Source organism: Misgurnus anguillicaudatus, chromosome 14 (genome assembly GCF_027580225.2).
Source record: "Misgurnus anguillicaudatus chromosome 14, ASM2758022v2, whole genome shotgun sequence".
Taxonomy (NCBI): Eukaryota; Metazoa; Chordata; class Actinopteri; order Cypriniformes; family Cobitidae; genus Misgurnus; species Misgurnus anguillicaudatus.
The window spans coordinates 10,813,625-10,832,171 of record NC_073350.2 but is presented as its reverse complement, the minus strand read 5'-3'; the positions used below and the strand labels follow the sequence as shown (position 1 = coordinate 10,832,171).

The following is an 18,547-nucleotide window of genomic DNA, read 5'->3' as shown; positions in this document are numbered from 1 at the left end:
GTCTCCATTGCTTCTATTAACCTAGAAAATGTGAAAAAGATCATCCCAGTAACTTAGTTTTGGTAAACCATTCTCTGCAAGCATGTGAAAAAATTATTGAAATTTGACTCCCCTTATGATGTCAAAAGGGGATCTTATTATAATAATAGCACCTCATATGCATTTTAAAGGACACACCCAAAAACGGCAAATTTTTGCTCACACCTACAAAGTGTCAATTTTAACATGTAATAATAAATTATCTATATGGTATTATGGGCTAAAACTTCACATACTTCACCAAAGATTTATTTTACATCTAAAAAAAAAAACTTGTGAAATGTCCCCTTTAGAGGGTGAAACATTTGATTTTTTTACCTTTTTGGAATCCATTCAGCTGATCTCCGGGTTTGGCGCTAGCACTTTTAGCATAATCCATTGAATCTGATTAGACCATTAGCATTGCACTAAAAAATGACCGAAAGAGTTTAAAACTTGACTCTTCTGTAGTTATTAAAAGTTACCAAGTGGACTATTTTCGGCTGCTGCGTAATATCACTGCGCCTGCTGCAGCCATGTTACGGCAGCAAAGTCCTTGATTATTACGCCAGAATGAGAGTATACTTCCTAGCCTAGAAAATAGGACTGGAAAATCACAACTTTTAATTTTCCGTCGGTCTTAATACACGATGTAACTACAGAAGAGTCAAGTTTTAAATAGGAAAAATATCAAAACTCTTATGTCATTTTGAGCGTGATGCTAATGGTCTAATCAGATTCAATGGATTGTGCTAATTATGCTAAAAGTGCTAGCGCCAGACCCGGAAATCGGCTGAATGGATTCCAAAACGGTAAAAATTAAATGTTTAACTCTAGGTGAGCTGAAAATGCGCATATTTAAAAAAAGTGGAGTGTCCCTTTAAGAATATGGAGCTGTACAATTAATGAAACAGTGCTGATTTGGGTAAATCTGGAAATGTTTGAGTTCATATTGATTATTGTCTTGTCAAATCTCAGTTTGTGACATCATTAAGATCTTTTCTGAAACTCTAATAGAGACATTTGTGAGATATCTGGGTCTTTTCTCAGGAAAAATATCTTCGACACAGGACACTTATATTCTACTGGCTTTCCATTTAGTATTATTGATGTCAAGAAGGAATTATTTTTAAAAAGATCTCATCTGTGATTTTTCTTTCTTATGGAAAGACATTATGTGTAATATATGTGTGTGTGTGTTTTCAGGGTCAGAAGGGCAACACAAAAGGTCGTCAGAGTGAAAGAACAGTGCTACAGTATCACTACACTCAATGGCCAGATATGGGCGTTCCTGAGTACACACTTCCTGTTCTCACTTTTGTCAGAAAGTCCTCAGCCGCACAGACCCCAGAGATGGGACCTATGCTAGTGCACTGCAGGTAAAATACACACACACGACCGCTGGATGATTTGTCTCATTTTCTTAAAAAAAAATGCTTAGATCAGCATGATGTCCTAAACTGTTTAGTGCTTGTCCTTTCATTTAAGCATTTAGTAGACGCTTTTATCCAAAGTGACTTAGTAAAAGTAAGGAAAACAATAAATTGAGCAGCATCTAAAACACAACACACACTGTATGTTTTAAACAGAGTAAAGAGTGTAATAACCAAGCAGTTCTTGGTTTTGTGTGTGTTCCTCAGTGCTGGTGTGGGCAGGACGGGAACTTACATCGTAATCGACAGTATGTTACAGCAGCTGAAGGATAAGGGCTCGGTGAACGTGCTGGGTTTCCTCAAACACATACGCACTCAGAGAAACTACCTGGTCCAAACAGAAGTGAGTCACCGGCAGTTCAAGCCAGACCCGTGTTGTTGTCGTCTTGAGGGTACCTTTACATGTTTGTTGTCTCTGTGTTCAGGAGCAGTATATCTTCATCCACGATGCCTTGATAGAAGCCATTCTCGGTAAGGAAACGGAGGTGAGCTCCGGTCAGCTACACAGTTACGTAAACAGCATCCTGACGCCGGGCGCCGGAGGCAAAACGCGACTGGAGAAACAGTTCAAGGTGGGGACTTTGTGCAGAACTTCTGCAAAGTCATACGAAAAATCATTTATCATCAGCAGACGAAATGTTTGTGTTGCTGGAGGACGCTTTCTGATTTTAAAGGTGAAGTGTGATATGAACTAGAACAAATATTATGTAAATAAATAAAGTGTGTAATTTATGCGCCTTAAATGCCAAGAACTAAAATTGCAAAAATAATGACTTCTTTGCCCTTGAACACTGCCCTTGTCTTCTATTGGTCAAATAAACAGATAATCACAAGAACAGTAATTTCGTTCACACTACCCATATTTATACTATATAGAATGTACTGTTTTAATGGTCAATGAGTAGGTACTTCATCTAATTCATCTTCGGACGCAGGGAATATTTTAACTAGGGATGCTCCGATCAATGCCGATCTCCACGAATTATACGTGTTCTGAATCGGACAGCCGATCTTATTCACAGCTATTTCGTGTACTACGGCTTTTGATCAGTAAGTCCTTATCGATCTGAAATCGCTGTTAGTTTGAATCGTTTATAACATGCATTTGAAAACGCAGTGTGAAAACTCGTCAAACATAATTATTATACATATTCTTTATTATCATGAAAATACCTGAAAAGGTTTGAAGAACAGCAATCTACATATATCCTTAAAGGAATATTCCATTTTCTTTAAGGAGAAGTCCAGATTGTTTGCTCACCACCATGTCATGCAGGGTGTTGATGTCTTTCTTTGTTCAGTCGAGAGGAAATTGTGTTTTTTGGGGAGAGCATTGCAGGATTTTTCTCATTTTGATGGACTTTGGTAGACACCAACAATTGATACTTTACTCAACACTTAACAGTTTTTTTCAACGGTTTCAAAGGACTATAAACGATCCCAAACGAGGCATAAGGGTCTTGTCTAGCGAAACGGTTGTCATTTTTGACAATAAAAATAACAAATGTACACTTTTAAAGCACAACTTCTCGTCTGGGTCCGGTCGTGATGCACCAGCGTGACCCCACGCAATACGTCAAGAGGTCACAGAGGACGAACGCGAAACTCCGCCCCAGTGTTTACAAGTCTTGAGAAAGAGGACCGTTCCAACGTTGTTGTATGTGGAATGATACTAATTAATGTCTTTGTGTCAGTTTATTGTTTAAAATGGCCCGCAAATGTGCGTTTTATATACGTAACACGTGACCTCCCTACGTCACTACGCATTTACGTGAGGTCGAGCTGGACCGGACCTAGACGAAACGTTTTGGTTTAAAAGAGCATATTTTTTATTTTTATTGTCACAAATGACAATCGCTTCGCTAGATAAGACCCTTATGCCTCGTTTGGGATCGCTTATAGTCCCCTGAAACTCCGCTGAAAAAAACTGCCAAGTGCTAAGCATTAACTGTTGGTGTCTATTAAAGTCCATTAAAATGAGAAAAATCCTGCAATGTTTTCCTCAAAAAACATAATTTCTCCTCGACTGAACAAAGAAAGACATCAACATTTTGGATGACATGGTGGTGAGTAAATTATCTGGATTTTTCTTTTAAGATAATGGAATATTCCTTTAAGCCATTTCCTGGAGCTGCGTGTCATCATAGCTGCATGTGTATCGTCTACAGTGCATTTTGAGTTTCTGCACGAGAGCGCCCCCTGGCTTTTGGATTTAGCGGCATTTCACCGTAATTCATTGAGAAGCATAGCAAGCATCATCGGCCGATCGATCGGAGGATCCCTAATTTTAATAGCAAACTTCTTGAAAAATCTGCCTACGAATTGTTTTTTTTTATAGTTGATTTTGGATATTGTTGTGTTAGGATAGGAGAATGTGATAATAAAAAATCAATATAAATTACACACTTCACCTTTTAGTGGAGTACTTAAAAGCATTAGTTTGTCATAACTTTATTATTTTTATTTTTTAGAATTTTTTAGGGTCTTTTTTATGCCTTTATTTGGATAGTATTGTAGTAGAGAGTAGACAGGAAAGTGTTGTGTGGAGATAGGGGAGCGGGATCGACAAAAGACCGCAGAGACAGGAATCGAACTCGAGTCGCCGTGAGCGCACTGGCGCTATTTGTCAACGCACTAACCATTGGGCTATCGTGCCGACAGTTGGTCATAAATTTAAAGCTCAACCCTAGCCTGACAATTTCTGTGAGAGTAAATTTATAAAGATCACTTATAGATCACTATTGAGTCTGAAATAATCGCACATTTTATAGTTCTTACTTTTGGTCCGGCTTCAAACGCTGAATATCGATTCACATACATTTTTATTTGCTACAACTGGACAGAATTCCTTTCTGTTGATTAAAATGCAGATATTAATGAAATATGACTTTTTTTGTGTGTACAGTTGGTAACCCAGTGCAATGCCAGATTTGTGGAGTGTTTCAGCGCTCAGAAAGAATGCAACAAAGAGAAAAACCGCAATTCTTCTGTTGTCCCATGTGAGTAACATAAGCACTATCCCCTGGTATCACAGGCAAGACTTAAAGGAAAACACCACAATTTTTCAATATTTTACTATGTTCTTACCTCAACTTAGATTAATTAATACATACTTCTTTTTGTCAATGCATGCACTTTTAATCTTTGTACAGCTCTTCTTGAATGTGTTAGCATTTAGCCTAGCCCCATTCATTCCTTAGGATCCAAACAAAAGTTTTATTTTGTGCCACCATACTTACTCGTGTAACTACTCATGTAAGAGTCTTTAAATAGAGAAAACATGACAGTATTTGGTGGCTTCTAAATTCATCCCTGTTTGGATCCTGGGGAATGAATGGGGCTGGGCTAAATGCTAACACATTCACAAGGCGCTGTACAAAGATTAAGTGCATGCATTGAAAAAATATAGGTATGTATTAATTTGACCTAAGTTGTGGTAAGAACATCGTAAAATATTGAAAAACTGTGGTGTTTTCTTTAAGGCTACTCCTAGACTGAAACACATTTTGAGCTGAAATTAACTTGCACCAACAAATCTTACAATATGCCACTGCTACATATTTTCATTTTATGCACTTGACGGAAGCTTTTATCCAAAGCGACATACAGTGCATTCAAGCCATACATTTTTATCATTATGTCTGTTCATTGGTAATCAAACCCAGAACCAATGTTTTATCAATTGAGCTACATTACAATGTTTTATATACACTAGAATTATTAATCAAGTGTTTGACCCTTATTGTAAACATAACACAACCAAATTTTTTATTGTGCATTGCATTATATTTATTGTTTACCGAGGCTGTTCGTTATAATTTATCACACCTTGGTTCTTGAGAGATTGTATTTTGTTCTTTTGTTGATTCAAATAACATTTTAGTATCCAAACACATTTTTCAGAAATGTGCTTTCGACTAATTAAATCACATCACTGACCTGTTTTCTTATTTTGCCTCCCCATTGGCTGTTGTTGTCCCATCTGAAAGAGCGCGTGTTGGTCTCGCACCGCTGCCGGGGATGAAAGGCACAGATTACATCAATGCATCTTACATAATGGTGAGTACCCATCAACCCCAGAACAGTTAAAGTTTAACCATGTGTGTTTCAGTATTACACTGCACAAAAAATAAGATTAACCTTGGTTGTGTTCAAAATAGGCCCCTATACCCTCATTCACCTTCCCTAGTCCACTTAAATGGGTGAATTAGGACACTGAGCAAGCTGAAAGCGCTGTAGGTCAAGCACATGATATGTGCTTGCCGTCACATTAGTTGTACACTTTTTGTGGTGCATTATGGGATTGCAGTTATCTCCACTATGATTTCGGACACCACTACAAAAATGGTTGTCCCTTCAAATAGTGCTCTATGTAAGGGTAAAGGGGAGCTATTTTGGACACAGCCCTTGTTTGTGCACTTTGATACCATGTGGCACATTTTGTGCACTGGTTTTGAGGGAGGTTTTTGTTTCTGTTACAAAAAAGTTACAATTTATTTACAAGTTTAACATCACATTTTCATATTTTTTCATGTGAGATATCCTGAGAAAGTTATTAAATTACAGATATGCTTATGTAGGATTATTTATGTAGCTGGGTTTTCACAGACTGGGTCACATATTGTATTCAACACTGAACAGTATAAAGACTACATAGTATATAATATAGAGTTGTTGTTTATAAAGAATATGCAAATCAATCGCTTTATATAATCAGATAATGATAAGAAGATAAGAAGACAGCTCGCCACACTAGATTTCGAAACCTAGTTTAGATGTGTGACTTTTCTATGTGTTACCTTCCTAATGCTGAAAACCACATTTAAAACCGGCTGTGTTTTTCTTATTCATGATAACAGGGCTTCTACAGGAGCAATGAGTTCATCATTACCCAGCATCCTCTGCCTCACACCACTAAAGACTTCTGGAGGATGATCTGGGATCACAACGCTCAAATCATTGTCATGTTGCCAGACAACCAAGGGCTGGCGGGTATTCAAGGCCAGCCACATATATTCATTGGTCTTCAGAGTTAATGTTGTAGTCCGTGGACATCGGTGAAACTCTCTTTAACACGGCTGTTTGGTCCCTGCAGGCGGAGGATGAGTTTGTGTATTGGCCGAGTCGAGAGGAAGCCATGAACTGTGAGGCATTTACAGTCACTCTCATCAGTAAAGATAGACTCTGTCTCTCCAATGAGGAGCAGATCATCATTCATGACTTTATCTTGGAGGCCACACAGGTGTGTATGTGTGATCCTGTTTACAGATAAATGATCATTTTTTTGGTGACTGATCATCTGTGTTTTTATTTTGCATGTGTAAATGCTTGAAAGGATGTAGTAATTCTGGGCGTCGAAGTGGCCTTTACTGTGTGCTTCTAATATGTACATCATTTCTCTAGTACAGGTCTCTCGCTCACTCATTCTCTCTCTCTTTCAGGACGACTATGTTTTAGAGGTTCGTCATTTTCAGTGCCCGAAGTGGCCGAACCCCGACGCTCCCATCAGCAGCACTTTTGAACTCATAAACGTCATCAAAGAGGAGGCCATGACCAGGGACGGACCCACTATAGTACACGACGAGTGAGTACAGATCACTTAATATTATTCATTTTTATTAAGGTGATACGTGTTCATGCATATAGGTACTATTACATATTATTTTTAAGAAAATTAGTTTAAGAAAAGATTACTAAATCCAATATTACAATACTGTTGAAAATAGTATTTAAAAGCCATGATTGTTAGATTTGTCAGAATATTCACTCTTTGATACCAATATGTACCTCGGAGGTACTAATGTGCACTCTTTGGTACCAGTACGTACCTCCGAGGTACTAATATGCGCTCTTTGGTACCAGTACTTACCTCTGAGGTACTGATATCCATTCTTTGGTACCATTAATTACCTCTGAGATACTAATATGAACTCGCTGGTACCAGTACTTACCTCTGAGATACTGATTTGCACTCTTTGGTACTAATACTTACCTCTGAGATACTGATATTGGCTCTTTGGTACCAGTACTTACCTCTGAGATACTGATATTGGCTCTTTGGTACCAGTACTTACCTCTGATATACTGATATTGGCTCATTGTTACCAGTACTTACCACTGATATGCGCTCTTTGGTACCAGTACTTACCTCTGAGATACTGATATTGGCTCTTTGGTACCAGTACTTACCTCTGATATACTGATATGCGCTCTTTGGTACCAGTACTTACCTCTGAGATACTGATATTGGCTCTTTGGTACCAGTACTTACCTCTGATATACTGATATGTGCTCTTTGGTACCAGTACTTACCTCGGAGGTACTTATGTGCACTCTTTGGTACCAGTACTTACCTCTGAGATACTAACATGCACTCTTTGGTACCAGTACTTACCTCTGAGTTACTGATATGTACTCTTTGGTACCAGTGCATACCTACAAGGTACTAATATGCACTCATTGGTACCAGTGCGTACCTCCAAGGTACTAATATGCACTCGTTGGTATCAGTGTGTACCTCCGAGGTACTAATATGCACTCTTAAGTACCAGTGCGTACCTCCAAAATACTAATATGCACTCGTTGCTACCAGTGCGTACCTCCGAGGTACTAATGTGCACTCTTTGTTACCAGTGCGTACCTCCAAGGAACTAATATGCACTCGTTGCTATCAGTGCGTACCTTCGAGGTACTGATATGCACTCTTTGGTACCAGTACTTACCTCTGAGGTACTAATATGCACTCTTTGGTTCCAGTACCCACCTCTGAAATACTAATATGAACTCTTTAGGTGCAAAGTTGTACTTTTTGAAAGTGTACCACCCCAGTGACAGGTAGGGACCATTTTTTATGATAGGGTATTACCCACAACCCCTTCTGTTATGCAAGATATTTGGTTTAGTTTCCACTATTTTTCTTAAAGCTGTTTTTGTCACTGTAGTGCGCACTTGCATACATCATACTATAATTGACATGCTTATCCATTGCAAACTCCGAACATACTTATCAAAGAATGCAAATCAGGAATCAAACTTTTCTTCCTGATAGCTTCATGGCGCTCCTTCATGTACGGCTTATTCTGAAGTTTCAAAGGAGGCTTTGGTTCAGTCTCCACTCCCGCTGAGTGGAAACAAAAGACCTTCATTTATAACCACGAAGAGTTCAGATTCCTTTTAGCCAGAAGCATCTTGTAAGAAACACCAGGGAGACCGTGAGTGCAGAAATAGCACCACAGGAGAGAGCAGATTTTGGCATCGGTCGACAGCTTCTGTAGGAGGAGCGCTTCGATCGACTAGAATATCTTTAGTGTTAATGAACGCGCCGCTAATTGAGACAGCCATCGTTTTGAAACCTCTTAGGGTTGATGCTATGGTAACATTATACACTTTGAAAAGCTCAATTAGTCCGCCTTGCTTTATCAGATAAGAAGGACGCACCTCATTTACATATTGAATAAACATAAAAGGGTCATTGTGGGATGGTTAGTTGCAAAGCGACGTCTATTGATATTAAGGGATACTTGTTAGAGCAATTGGATCACAGCACCTTAAGAATATCAAACAATGGCGATAGATAGATAGATAGATAGATAGATAGATAGATAGATAGATAGATAGATAGATAGATAGATAGATAGATAGATAGATAGATAGATAGATAGATAGATAGATAGATAGATAGATAGATAGATAGATAGCAAAGTCAGGAATAGTTTAAGTTCAGGTTAAGGTTGAAATGATTGTTGTCACCTTCAGTGAGCGTTTGTGTGTCGACAGGTTTGGAGCAGTGTCTGCTGGGATGTTGTGTGCTCTCACCACATTGTCACAACAGCTGGAGAGTGAAGGAGTCGTTGGGGTCTACCAGGTGGCCAAGATGATCAACCTCATGAGACCTGGAGTCTTTACCGACATTGTGAGTGTTTCTATGCAGACACATTCATATTTAAGAAGCGTAAAACATATCAGTCGTTTGTGAAGGCAAAATATTACTCCGCTTATCACTGGTTCAATTTATTTTCCCAGATGAATGAAATCCTGGGATTATAGCTAGATGTTAAAATCTGTCTAAAAATATACTGAGGTGATAATGTGTTATTTATTTACTTACTGAAACCTCTGGTATGATGACGTTTAGATGGATACAAAAATAATTTATTTTTGATAAATGATGGTAAGCACATTTTCTTTCCTACTATGGAAGTCAATGGTTACAATCAGCTGTGTGCTTACCATCATTCCTTAAAATATCTTCTTTTGTGTTCATCAGAAAAAAGAAAATCATACAGGTTTAGGACAACATGAGGAAAATGACAACATTTTCATTTTTGGGTGAACTGTCCCTTTAAACTTTTAGAACTATCAGTATCCGAAGGGCAACAACGCCAGCATTGTGCAAGTGACTGACAATGACACTCGCATTATTCTCAGAGAACATAAAAATGTATTTCTAATGATAAAAAAGTTTTACTACTGAATAATTCATATAAAACTCTCTTTACTGTAGTATAAATCGCCCTTTCCTTGTTGTTTATTGCTTTACAGTAAATTATATAAAATTTAATACATAATAATTCATATAAAACTCTCTTTACTGTAGTAAAATCGCTGTAAATCAACCTTTCTTTGTTGTTTACTGCTTTATAGTAAATTATATCAGTTTTAATTCATAATAATTAATATAAAACTCTCTTTACTGTAGTAAAATCGCTGTAAATCAACCTTTCTTTGTTGTTTACTGCTTTATAGTAAATTATATCAGTTTTAATTCATAATAATTAATATAAAACTCTCTTTACTGTAGTAAAATCGCTGTAAATCAACCTTTCCTTGTTGTTTACTGCTTTATAGTAAATTATATCAGTTTTAATTCATAATAATTAATATAAAACTCTCTTTACTGTAGTAAAATCGCTGTAAATCACCCTTTTCTTGTTGTTAACTGCTTTATAGTAAATTATATCAGTTTTAATTCATAATAATTAATATAAAACTCTCTTTACTGTAGTAAAATCACTGTAAATCACCCTTTCCTTGTTGTTTACTGCTTTATAGTAATATATAAGTTTTAATACATAATAATTTAGATAAAACTCTTTACTGTAGTAACATCGCTGTAAATCACACTTTCCTCGTTGTTTACTGCTTTATAGTAAATTATATAAGTTTTAAAACATAATCATTTAGATAAAACGCTTTACTGTAATAAAATCGCTGTAAATCACCCCTTCCTTGTTGTTTACTGCTTTATAGTAAATTATATCAGTTTTAATTCATAATAATTAATATAAAACTCTCTTTACTGTAGTAAAATCACTGTAAATCAACCTTTCCTTGTTGTTTACTGCTTTATAGTAAATTATATCAGTTTTAATTCATAATAATTAATATAAAACTCTCTTTACTGTAGTAAAATCGCTGTAAATCAACCTTTCCTTGTTGTTTACTGCTTTATAGCAAATTATATCAGTTTTAATTCATAATAATTAATATAAAACTCTCTTTACTGTAGTAAAATCGCTGTAAATCACCCTTTTCTCGTTGTTTACTGCTTTATAGTAAATTATATACGTTTTAATACATAATAATTCATATAAAACTCTCTTTACTGTAGTAACATCGCTGTAAATCGCCCTTTCCTTGTTGTTTATTGCTTTACAGTAAATTATATAAGATTTAATACATAATAATTCATATAAAACTCTCTTTACTGTAGTAAAATCGCTGTAAATCAACCTTTCCTTGTTGTTTACTGCTTTATAGTAAATTATATACGTTTTAATACATAATAATTCATATAAAACTCTCTTTACTGTAGTAAAATCGCTGTAAATCAACCTTTCCTTGTTGTTTACTGCTTTATAGTAAATTATATCAGTTTTAATACATAATAATTAATATAAAACTCTCTTTACTGTAGTAAAATCGCTGTAAATCACCCTTTTCTCGTTGTTTACTGCTTTATAGTAAATTATATAAGTTTTAATACATAATAATTCCTATAAAACTCTCTTTACTGTAGTAAAATCACTGTAAATCGCCCTTTCCTTGTTGTTTATTGCTTTACAGTAAATTATATAAGATTTAATACATAATAATTCATATAAAACTCTCTTTACTGTAGTAAAATCGCTGTAAATCAACCTTTCCTTGTTGTTTATTGCTTTACAGTAAATTATATAAGTTTTAATACATAATAATTAATATAAAACTCTCTTTACTGTAGTAAAATCACTGTAAATCAACCTTTCCTTGTTGTTTACTGCTTTATAGTAAATTATATCAGTTTTAATTCATAATAATTAATATAAAACTCTCTTTACTGTAGTAAAATCGCTGTAAGTCAACCTTTCCTTGTTGTTTACTGCTTTATAGTAAATTATATAAGTTTTAATACATAATAATTAATATAAAACTCTCTTTACCGTAGTAAAATCACTGTAAATCACCCTTTCTTTGTTGTTTACTGCTTTATAGTAAATTATATACGTTTTAATACATAATAATTTAGATAACACTCTCTTTACTGTAGTAAAATCGCTGTAAATCACCCTTTCCTCGTTGTTTACTGCTTTATAGTAAATTATATAAGTTTTAATACATAATAATTCATATAAAACTCTCTTTACCGTAGTAAAATCACTGTAAATCACCCTTTCTTTGTTGTTTACTGCTTTATAGTAAATTATATACGTTTTAATACATAATAATTTAGATAACACTCTCTTTACTGTAGTAAAATCGCTGTAAATCACCCTTTCCTTGTTGTTTACTGCTTATATAACTTTACTGCTTATAAACTTATATAATTTGCTTTATAGTAAATTATATAATTTGCTTTATAGTAAATTATATACGTTTTAATACATAATAATTTAGATAACACTCTCTTTACTGTAGTAAAATCACTGTAAACCACCCTTTCCTTGTTTACTGCTTTATAGTAAATTATATACGTTTTAATACATAATAATTCATATAAAACTCTCTTTACCGTAGTAAAATCGCTGTAAATCAATTTTTCTTTCTTGTTTACTGCTTTATAGCAAATTATATCAGTTTTAATTCATAATAATTAATATAAAACTCTCTTTACTCTAGTAAAATCGCTGTAAATCAATTTTTCTTTCTTGTTTACTGCTTTATAGTAAATTATATAAGATTTAATACATAATAATTTAGATAACACTCTCTTTACTGTAGTAAAATTGCTGTAAATCACCCTTTCCTTGTTTACTGCTTTATAGTAAATTATATAAGTTTTAATACATAATAATTTGAACGAAACTCTCTTTACTGTAGTGAAATCACTGTAAATCACCCTTTCCTTGATGTTTACTGCTTTATAGTATTTTGTAAAAGTTTTAATACTGAATAATTCATATAAAACTTTACTGTAGTAAAAATCACTGTAAATTGCTAAAAAAAATTCTGTATACATTCTCTGTGTAAGGTCTCATGTATTTTTGTGCTGTTTTCTTTCTCAGGAACAGTACCAGTACCTTTACAAAGCTATGCTCAGCCTGATAAGCACTAAAGAGAACGGATTCAGTCCCATGTCCCTGGACAGGAACGGCAGTATGGCCATGTCCGATGAATCGGACCCCGCGGAAAGCATGGAGTCCCTTGTCTGAAGCCCCCCGAGCAGGCACGAAGAGGCACTTAATCTAACTTTGTAAAACTTCAAGGACTAAGACAGACTTTTTCTGAGGCCTTTTTGCCAGAACTCTTGGTTAAAAGAATAACCTGATTACTTTTTTACACTGATAAAAAGTTTTTGATATTTATTTTTTCGCCATTTTATGTCTTAATGTTATCCTACTGAACATTTGCACCGACGTTTTTTGAGTTCACGACAAACGAAGCGAAACGAAACACAGTTCTGTCTAGTTTGCACTATGGAAATATCAGTGTTACTGCCTACGACGCCATCTCAATCACTATCGGTCCTTCTCACTGTATCTCGCCCGCTCGCTTCACGCCCTTATTTGACATTCCATAACAGAGCTGCTTTCCGAATAATCGCCACAAACTCAAACGATGGAAGACGAGATTATAGATCCATTTCCGACGTCCGACTTGCGAAGACCCACCACACTCACAGATGACCATATCAGCAATATGGATGGTTACGTTTGACTTTATTTCTTTGCTTTGATAGTTTTCCGCACCTCAAATAGTAACGTTATATATCTATTCATTATGCTTCTAGTCAAACCCATAATTTACTTTGTAAAGGTGGTATTAAAACAGCTACTGTGAACTTTTGTATGATTCATATTCTGCTTTTAATATATATGAATATATCGTATATCATGAGAACTTGTGCTTTTGTAAATGTTAACTGTCACTATGAGCACCCGTTACCATTTCCAACTATGCTTGATTGAAGGATCTGCCTCTTTAAAGGTGTCGCAGAGCCCATGACCTCTTTAGCACCCCCTGCTGGATTGAGTTTCACCATTGCTTTTTGCTGCAAGCTGCTACTTGGCTCGAGTAGGGAATAGGTAATGATATTACATATGGACTTAGGAATTAATTCTCTGCCCACTTCATTTTGTAATTTTATACTGCTTTTCATTAGTCTGGTTTATTTTAATGCCGACAAATCCGTCCAATATCTTTGAGAATAATGTAAACTCTGGATGCCTTCTGTACAGTCTCATTTCACCCGTTGCAAGTGTGTGTATGTATGCCATATGTGTGTGTTTGGTATTGGCTGGTTTTACTGCAAAACTAAACTATCCACATGAAACTATAGACTCAGTCCAAGCATTTCATTACTAAACAGACTACTAGCATAATTGAGTTTTTATTTACCACTAGAGAAACAGCTACTGTTATATCATATGGTCCTCTCATTCCATACAACACAATTGCCTTGCTAACAGAACCTTAGTGTCCATTACCAAAAACAGGAGACCCGTGATTCATAAATTTTTACCAAAGACTACAACTGTCATTCACCCAAGTCATGAAACTGCAGGAAAGTTTATTTTAATATTGGGTCAAATAGTTTTAGTGTCCCGTGAAATGAATTGCATAATGTTGATAATGATGAATCTACATACAACAACGTTTGTTTTGTTTAATCTTTTCTTTTGTTTATCCTTTGTTTATTTTGTTTTGTTTGCATCCACTAAATGTTTCAAAAGTCGTGTTTATTTTTGATGTTGAGAATGTATACAAATGTTTGTTTTTTTTAGTTTAAGAAAAATGAAAATGTTTGCTGTTAAGGAGATAACACACATGATGTTTGTTTGTTTAGTTCATGCCTGGTTTCTCTCCAACATTTGGGGAAATATTCTGACTTGTATATCGCGCCGGATAATTGAAAGTGACAAGTTGCATTTCTGAAATGATTTATTCCTGTGGTGTCCACTTTTTCTTTTTTGCTTTGGCAGTCACACTATACTCGTGGGTTGCATTTGCAAACAGCATATTTGCATTAGCATGTATGAAATGTACATATATTTTGTTGCTTCATTAACCCTTCGATTCCGAAAGCTTTGTATCCTGACTTATAGTCATAAACTTTATATTTTCATATAAATTAATTTAGTTTTGTTTTTAGCGTTTAGTTCTCATAATGATGTTTAATGACTTCAATTCATTCGACAAGAAGCTGACATTACATTCCAAACACATTCATGTCAATCATAAACTAAGGCAGTGATTGTGGTATTTTTTATTTCCTTTGAATCTAATCAAATCTGTTTCATCTGTGCCAGAAGTGCAATAGAATAGCTATTGCAAATCAAAGAATAAGATTTTCCCATTCAAAGCAGGTGGGTGTCGCCATCATAACCTCTTTTTGTAATCTGAAATAACACAAAATGAAGGATGTTTTTTTTTCTTTTTTTTTCTTTTTGTTGGAAGCTATATCAAAGCATTCTATTATATAGTGTTATTTAATATGTAAATTGTATTGCTATACATAAAATAAAATATGGGTTTTGATGTACTTTAAGCATATCTTTATGTTGTCTATTGTGTGGAGTCAGTGATGTGTTTAATGATTTGTCTTAATGTTTACCATACTTTGCATGAAGGTTTTGCAGAATGCGCATTCCTGTTTTTGTTTTTTAATCAGCTAATTCAAGTGTACAAACAAACAAGACATATTACTACATCAAAGCATAACAAACATACAAACATTACTGCCTTTTAGTGATCACAATATTTTATAATATTTTTGGCAGGTGTATGTGTTATTTATTTTCTGTCAGATAATGGTCTGAATGGTCCTATTGCTGTAATCATTATAACGTATAATTTAGATTTACATCAGGACTAGCTGATGTCTGGTGCATGAAAAACCCTATTCAGTAGAGCCAGAAGAACTAATTGTGCGATAAGTTGAAAGCCTTAAACAATGTTAGTGACAAAAGTAAATAGCAAAATCATGCAATATACAGAAAAATCTCAGGGAAAAACTACACTGTTGATTGTACAGCAGGCTGTGGATTTTCGATGATGTTCGGACTGGATGGGGTTAAAACCATTATTATCCAACAAAGTATTTGCCAGCCTTATTTATTATATAGTAGTAACAGATCACGACATGAACTCCCAAGTGATCCTTATGTGAGGGATCCCCCATCCTAAAATAAATATCCTTTTATATAAAAATGAAAGGAAGAGTCATCTGCGGTTCGGTAATCCAAAACAATCCGGTGCAACCAAAGAAGGACAAAACAACATAGACAAAAAAGGATCGCTGGTGCAGCACAGATGTCTGTATAAAATATTTTACTAAAGGTGCACAACAATGACTAACGTTTCGATGCACAATTACATCTTCATCAGAGTCCTGGATTTTGTCCTTTTATATATATTTTGAATAAAAACATTGAAACTCTGTTAGATAAATTGTATTTTGATATAATAAGGACAGCATGGTTTCCAAATAATTGGCTATATAGTGTAGTAAATATTTACAATTAATGCTTCATGTTTTTTTTTCCTGATATTTTCTGGGGAAACCTTAGATTCTTAAGACTCTTAATTTGAAAATCCCTGGAATATAGCATGCACATATTAGGCATATTACTACATCAAAGCATAACCATTAATCTTTAGATAACAGAAATACAAACCTCCATGCATGTGTTCACTCCAAAAGCACAATACTGCCTCCTAGTGATCACAATATTTTGTAATATTTCTGGCAGGTGTATGTGTTACCGGTATTTATTTTCTGTCAGATAATAGTCTGAAAGGTTTTATTGCTGTAATTATTACAACATATAAATGTAGCTTTTCACTTCTATAGATTTACATCAGGACATGCTGATGTCTGGTGCATGAAACAAAAATCAGTGGAACCAGAACAACAAATTGTGAGATGAGTTGAAAGGCTTAAACAATGTTAGATAAATAGTACTTTTTATATAATAAAGACAGCATACTGTTACCAAATAAGTACATTTTTACACTCTAAAAACAAACGGTGCTATATAGCACCAAAAGTGGTTCTTTGCTCGTAATCATAGAAGAACCGTTTTTAGTGCCATATAGCACCAGTGAAGCACCTGTGTAGAACCATATAGTGCTATGTAGAACCATATGTGGTGCTATATGGCCCCTTTTTGGTTCTACACAGGTGCTTCACTGGTGCTTCACTGGTGCTATGTGGCGCTAGGAGCGGTTCTTCTATGGTTGCGGGCAAAGAACCACTTTTGGTGCTATATAGCAACGTTTGTTTTTAGAGTGTACTTCCTGTTTAATTTCTGAAATTTTCTGGGGACTACTTTGAACCTTAGGACCCCAGTTTGAAAACCACTGGCATATGCACTCTTTTAATGGTAGAGACCAAAAATAATAGCGTGAGTGTGATTATGTACAAAAAATTAAGTTGTTGAAATGGTGAATCCTTGCCTGAAAGGACTTAGGAGCCTATCTTAACATCTTAAGTGGCGCAAATACCCTTTGAGTGTGGGGGGGTGAAAATGTGATATACACCCTTAAATTAATATAACATAATCTTTGGGGGTTTTCACAGAAGTGTCAGTAGGTGAAAATATTCAATAAATTGTTATAACAATAAACATTTATTTTAATAAATAAAAATAAGTCCATAACATATTAATTTTATAAATAAAATTATAAAAATGTAAATATTTTACAAAAGTAATAATGCAAACATGAAGCCATAAGTCTCAAGTAGTTCTGATGCAAATTTCAAGTTAAAATAAAAAAAGTTTTTTCACACTTTCAGTAGTTTTACAAACAACAGCCACTAGGTGTCAACGGTTTGCTGCATACTCTTGTCACAAATTAATAAATTACTGTCACTGCATTATTATTACTGCAAAAATGTTTTGAAATATGAAAACTACATTCTTAGAGCTTTCCAACAATATATAGTTTGTCAACATTTTTAAAGATTTATACTAGGATATAGTTTTATGAATATATAAAAATTAATATGCATTAATTGTAATGTAACAATAAAACTACATTATTTCTATCATCGGATGACCTTGAAATATACTGGTCAACATATGAAGTGGATCAAAAAAGTTTATCAAAGTTGTCCTAAGACAAGAATGGGTATTAGGGATTGGTTTAATGTAAACTTTTTTGAATGGTTTTGATCCAGTTCGAATGTTGACTAGTGTATATAAACTACACTCTGAGAGCTTTCTAGTGATATATAGTTTGTCATGATTTTTATGACTCTCATTACGTCATAATTTTCCTAAAATGTTGATGCAATATGAACACTACACTCTGAGCTTTCCAGTGATATATAGTTTGTCATGATTAATTAGGTTTGGAACAGGGTATTAGTGTTACAAATATATAATAACAATGTGGGGCCACCTGTATACCCGTGGCATTTTAGAAAATGACTCTCACTATGTCATTCTTTTTCCAAAATGGTGATGATAAATGAAAACTACACTCTTAGAGCTTTCAAACAATATACAGTTTGTCATGACTGGATAAGAATTCACATGCAAAACACTGAAGTAAATGGCGGGACATTTCGATTTTTAATTATTTGTATTCTTTTTTTTGCACTTGTTGTGTCTATGAATGTTTTGTGAATTTTTTTTTTTTTTTTTGCTTTTTGTGGACTATCCCTTATCCAT

General features: G+C 34.7%; 1 protein-coding gene across 4 annotated transcripts in view; it reads left to right on the top strand.

Annotated features, from left to right (window-relative positions):
* Positions 1–15,422, top strand: part of ptprga (protein tyrosine phosphatase receptor type Ga) — a 327,465-nt gene extending 312,043 nt beyond the window's left edge. For 2 of the 4 annotated variants that reach the window (XM_073875862.1, XM_073875864.1), the window contains 10 exons: positions 1,225–1,397; positions 1,659–1,794; positions 1,877–2,125; positions 4,357–4,450; positions 5,434–5,510; positions 6,311–6,439; positions 6,547–6,693; positions 6,893–7,035; positions 9,228–9,363; positions 12,935–15,422. In XM_073875862.1, the coding sequence (XP_073731963.1) occupies positions 1,225–1,397; positions 1,659–1,794; positions 1,877–2,125; positions 4,357–4,450; positions 5,434–5,510; positions 6,311–6,439; positions 6,547–6,693; positions 6,893–7,035; positions 9,228–9,363; positions 12,935–13,081 (1,431 nt within the window). In that variant the 3' untranslated portion in view covers positions 13,082–15,422. The remainder of the gene's footprint in view (positions 1–1,224; positions 1,398–1,658; positions 1,795–1,876; positions 2,126–4,356; positions 4,451–5,433; positions 5,511–6,310; positions 6,440–6,546; positions 6,694–6,892; positions 7,036–9,227; positions 9,364–12,934) is intronic. The other 2 variants (XM_073875865.1, XM_073875863.1) reach the window with 1 other exon arrangement.
* Positions 15,423–18,547: the final 3,125 nt, after the last annotated feature.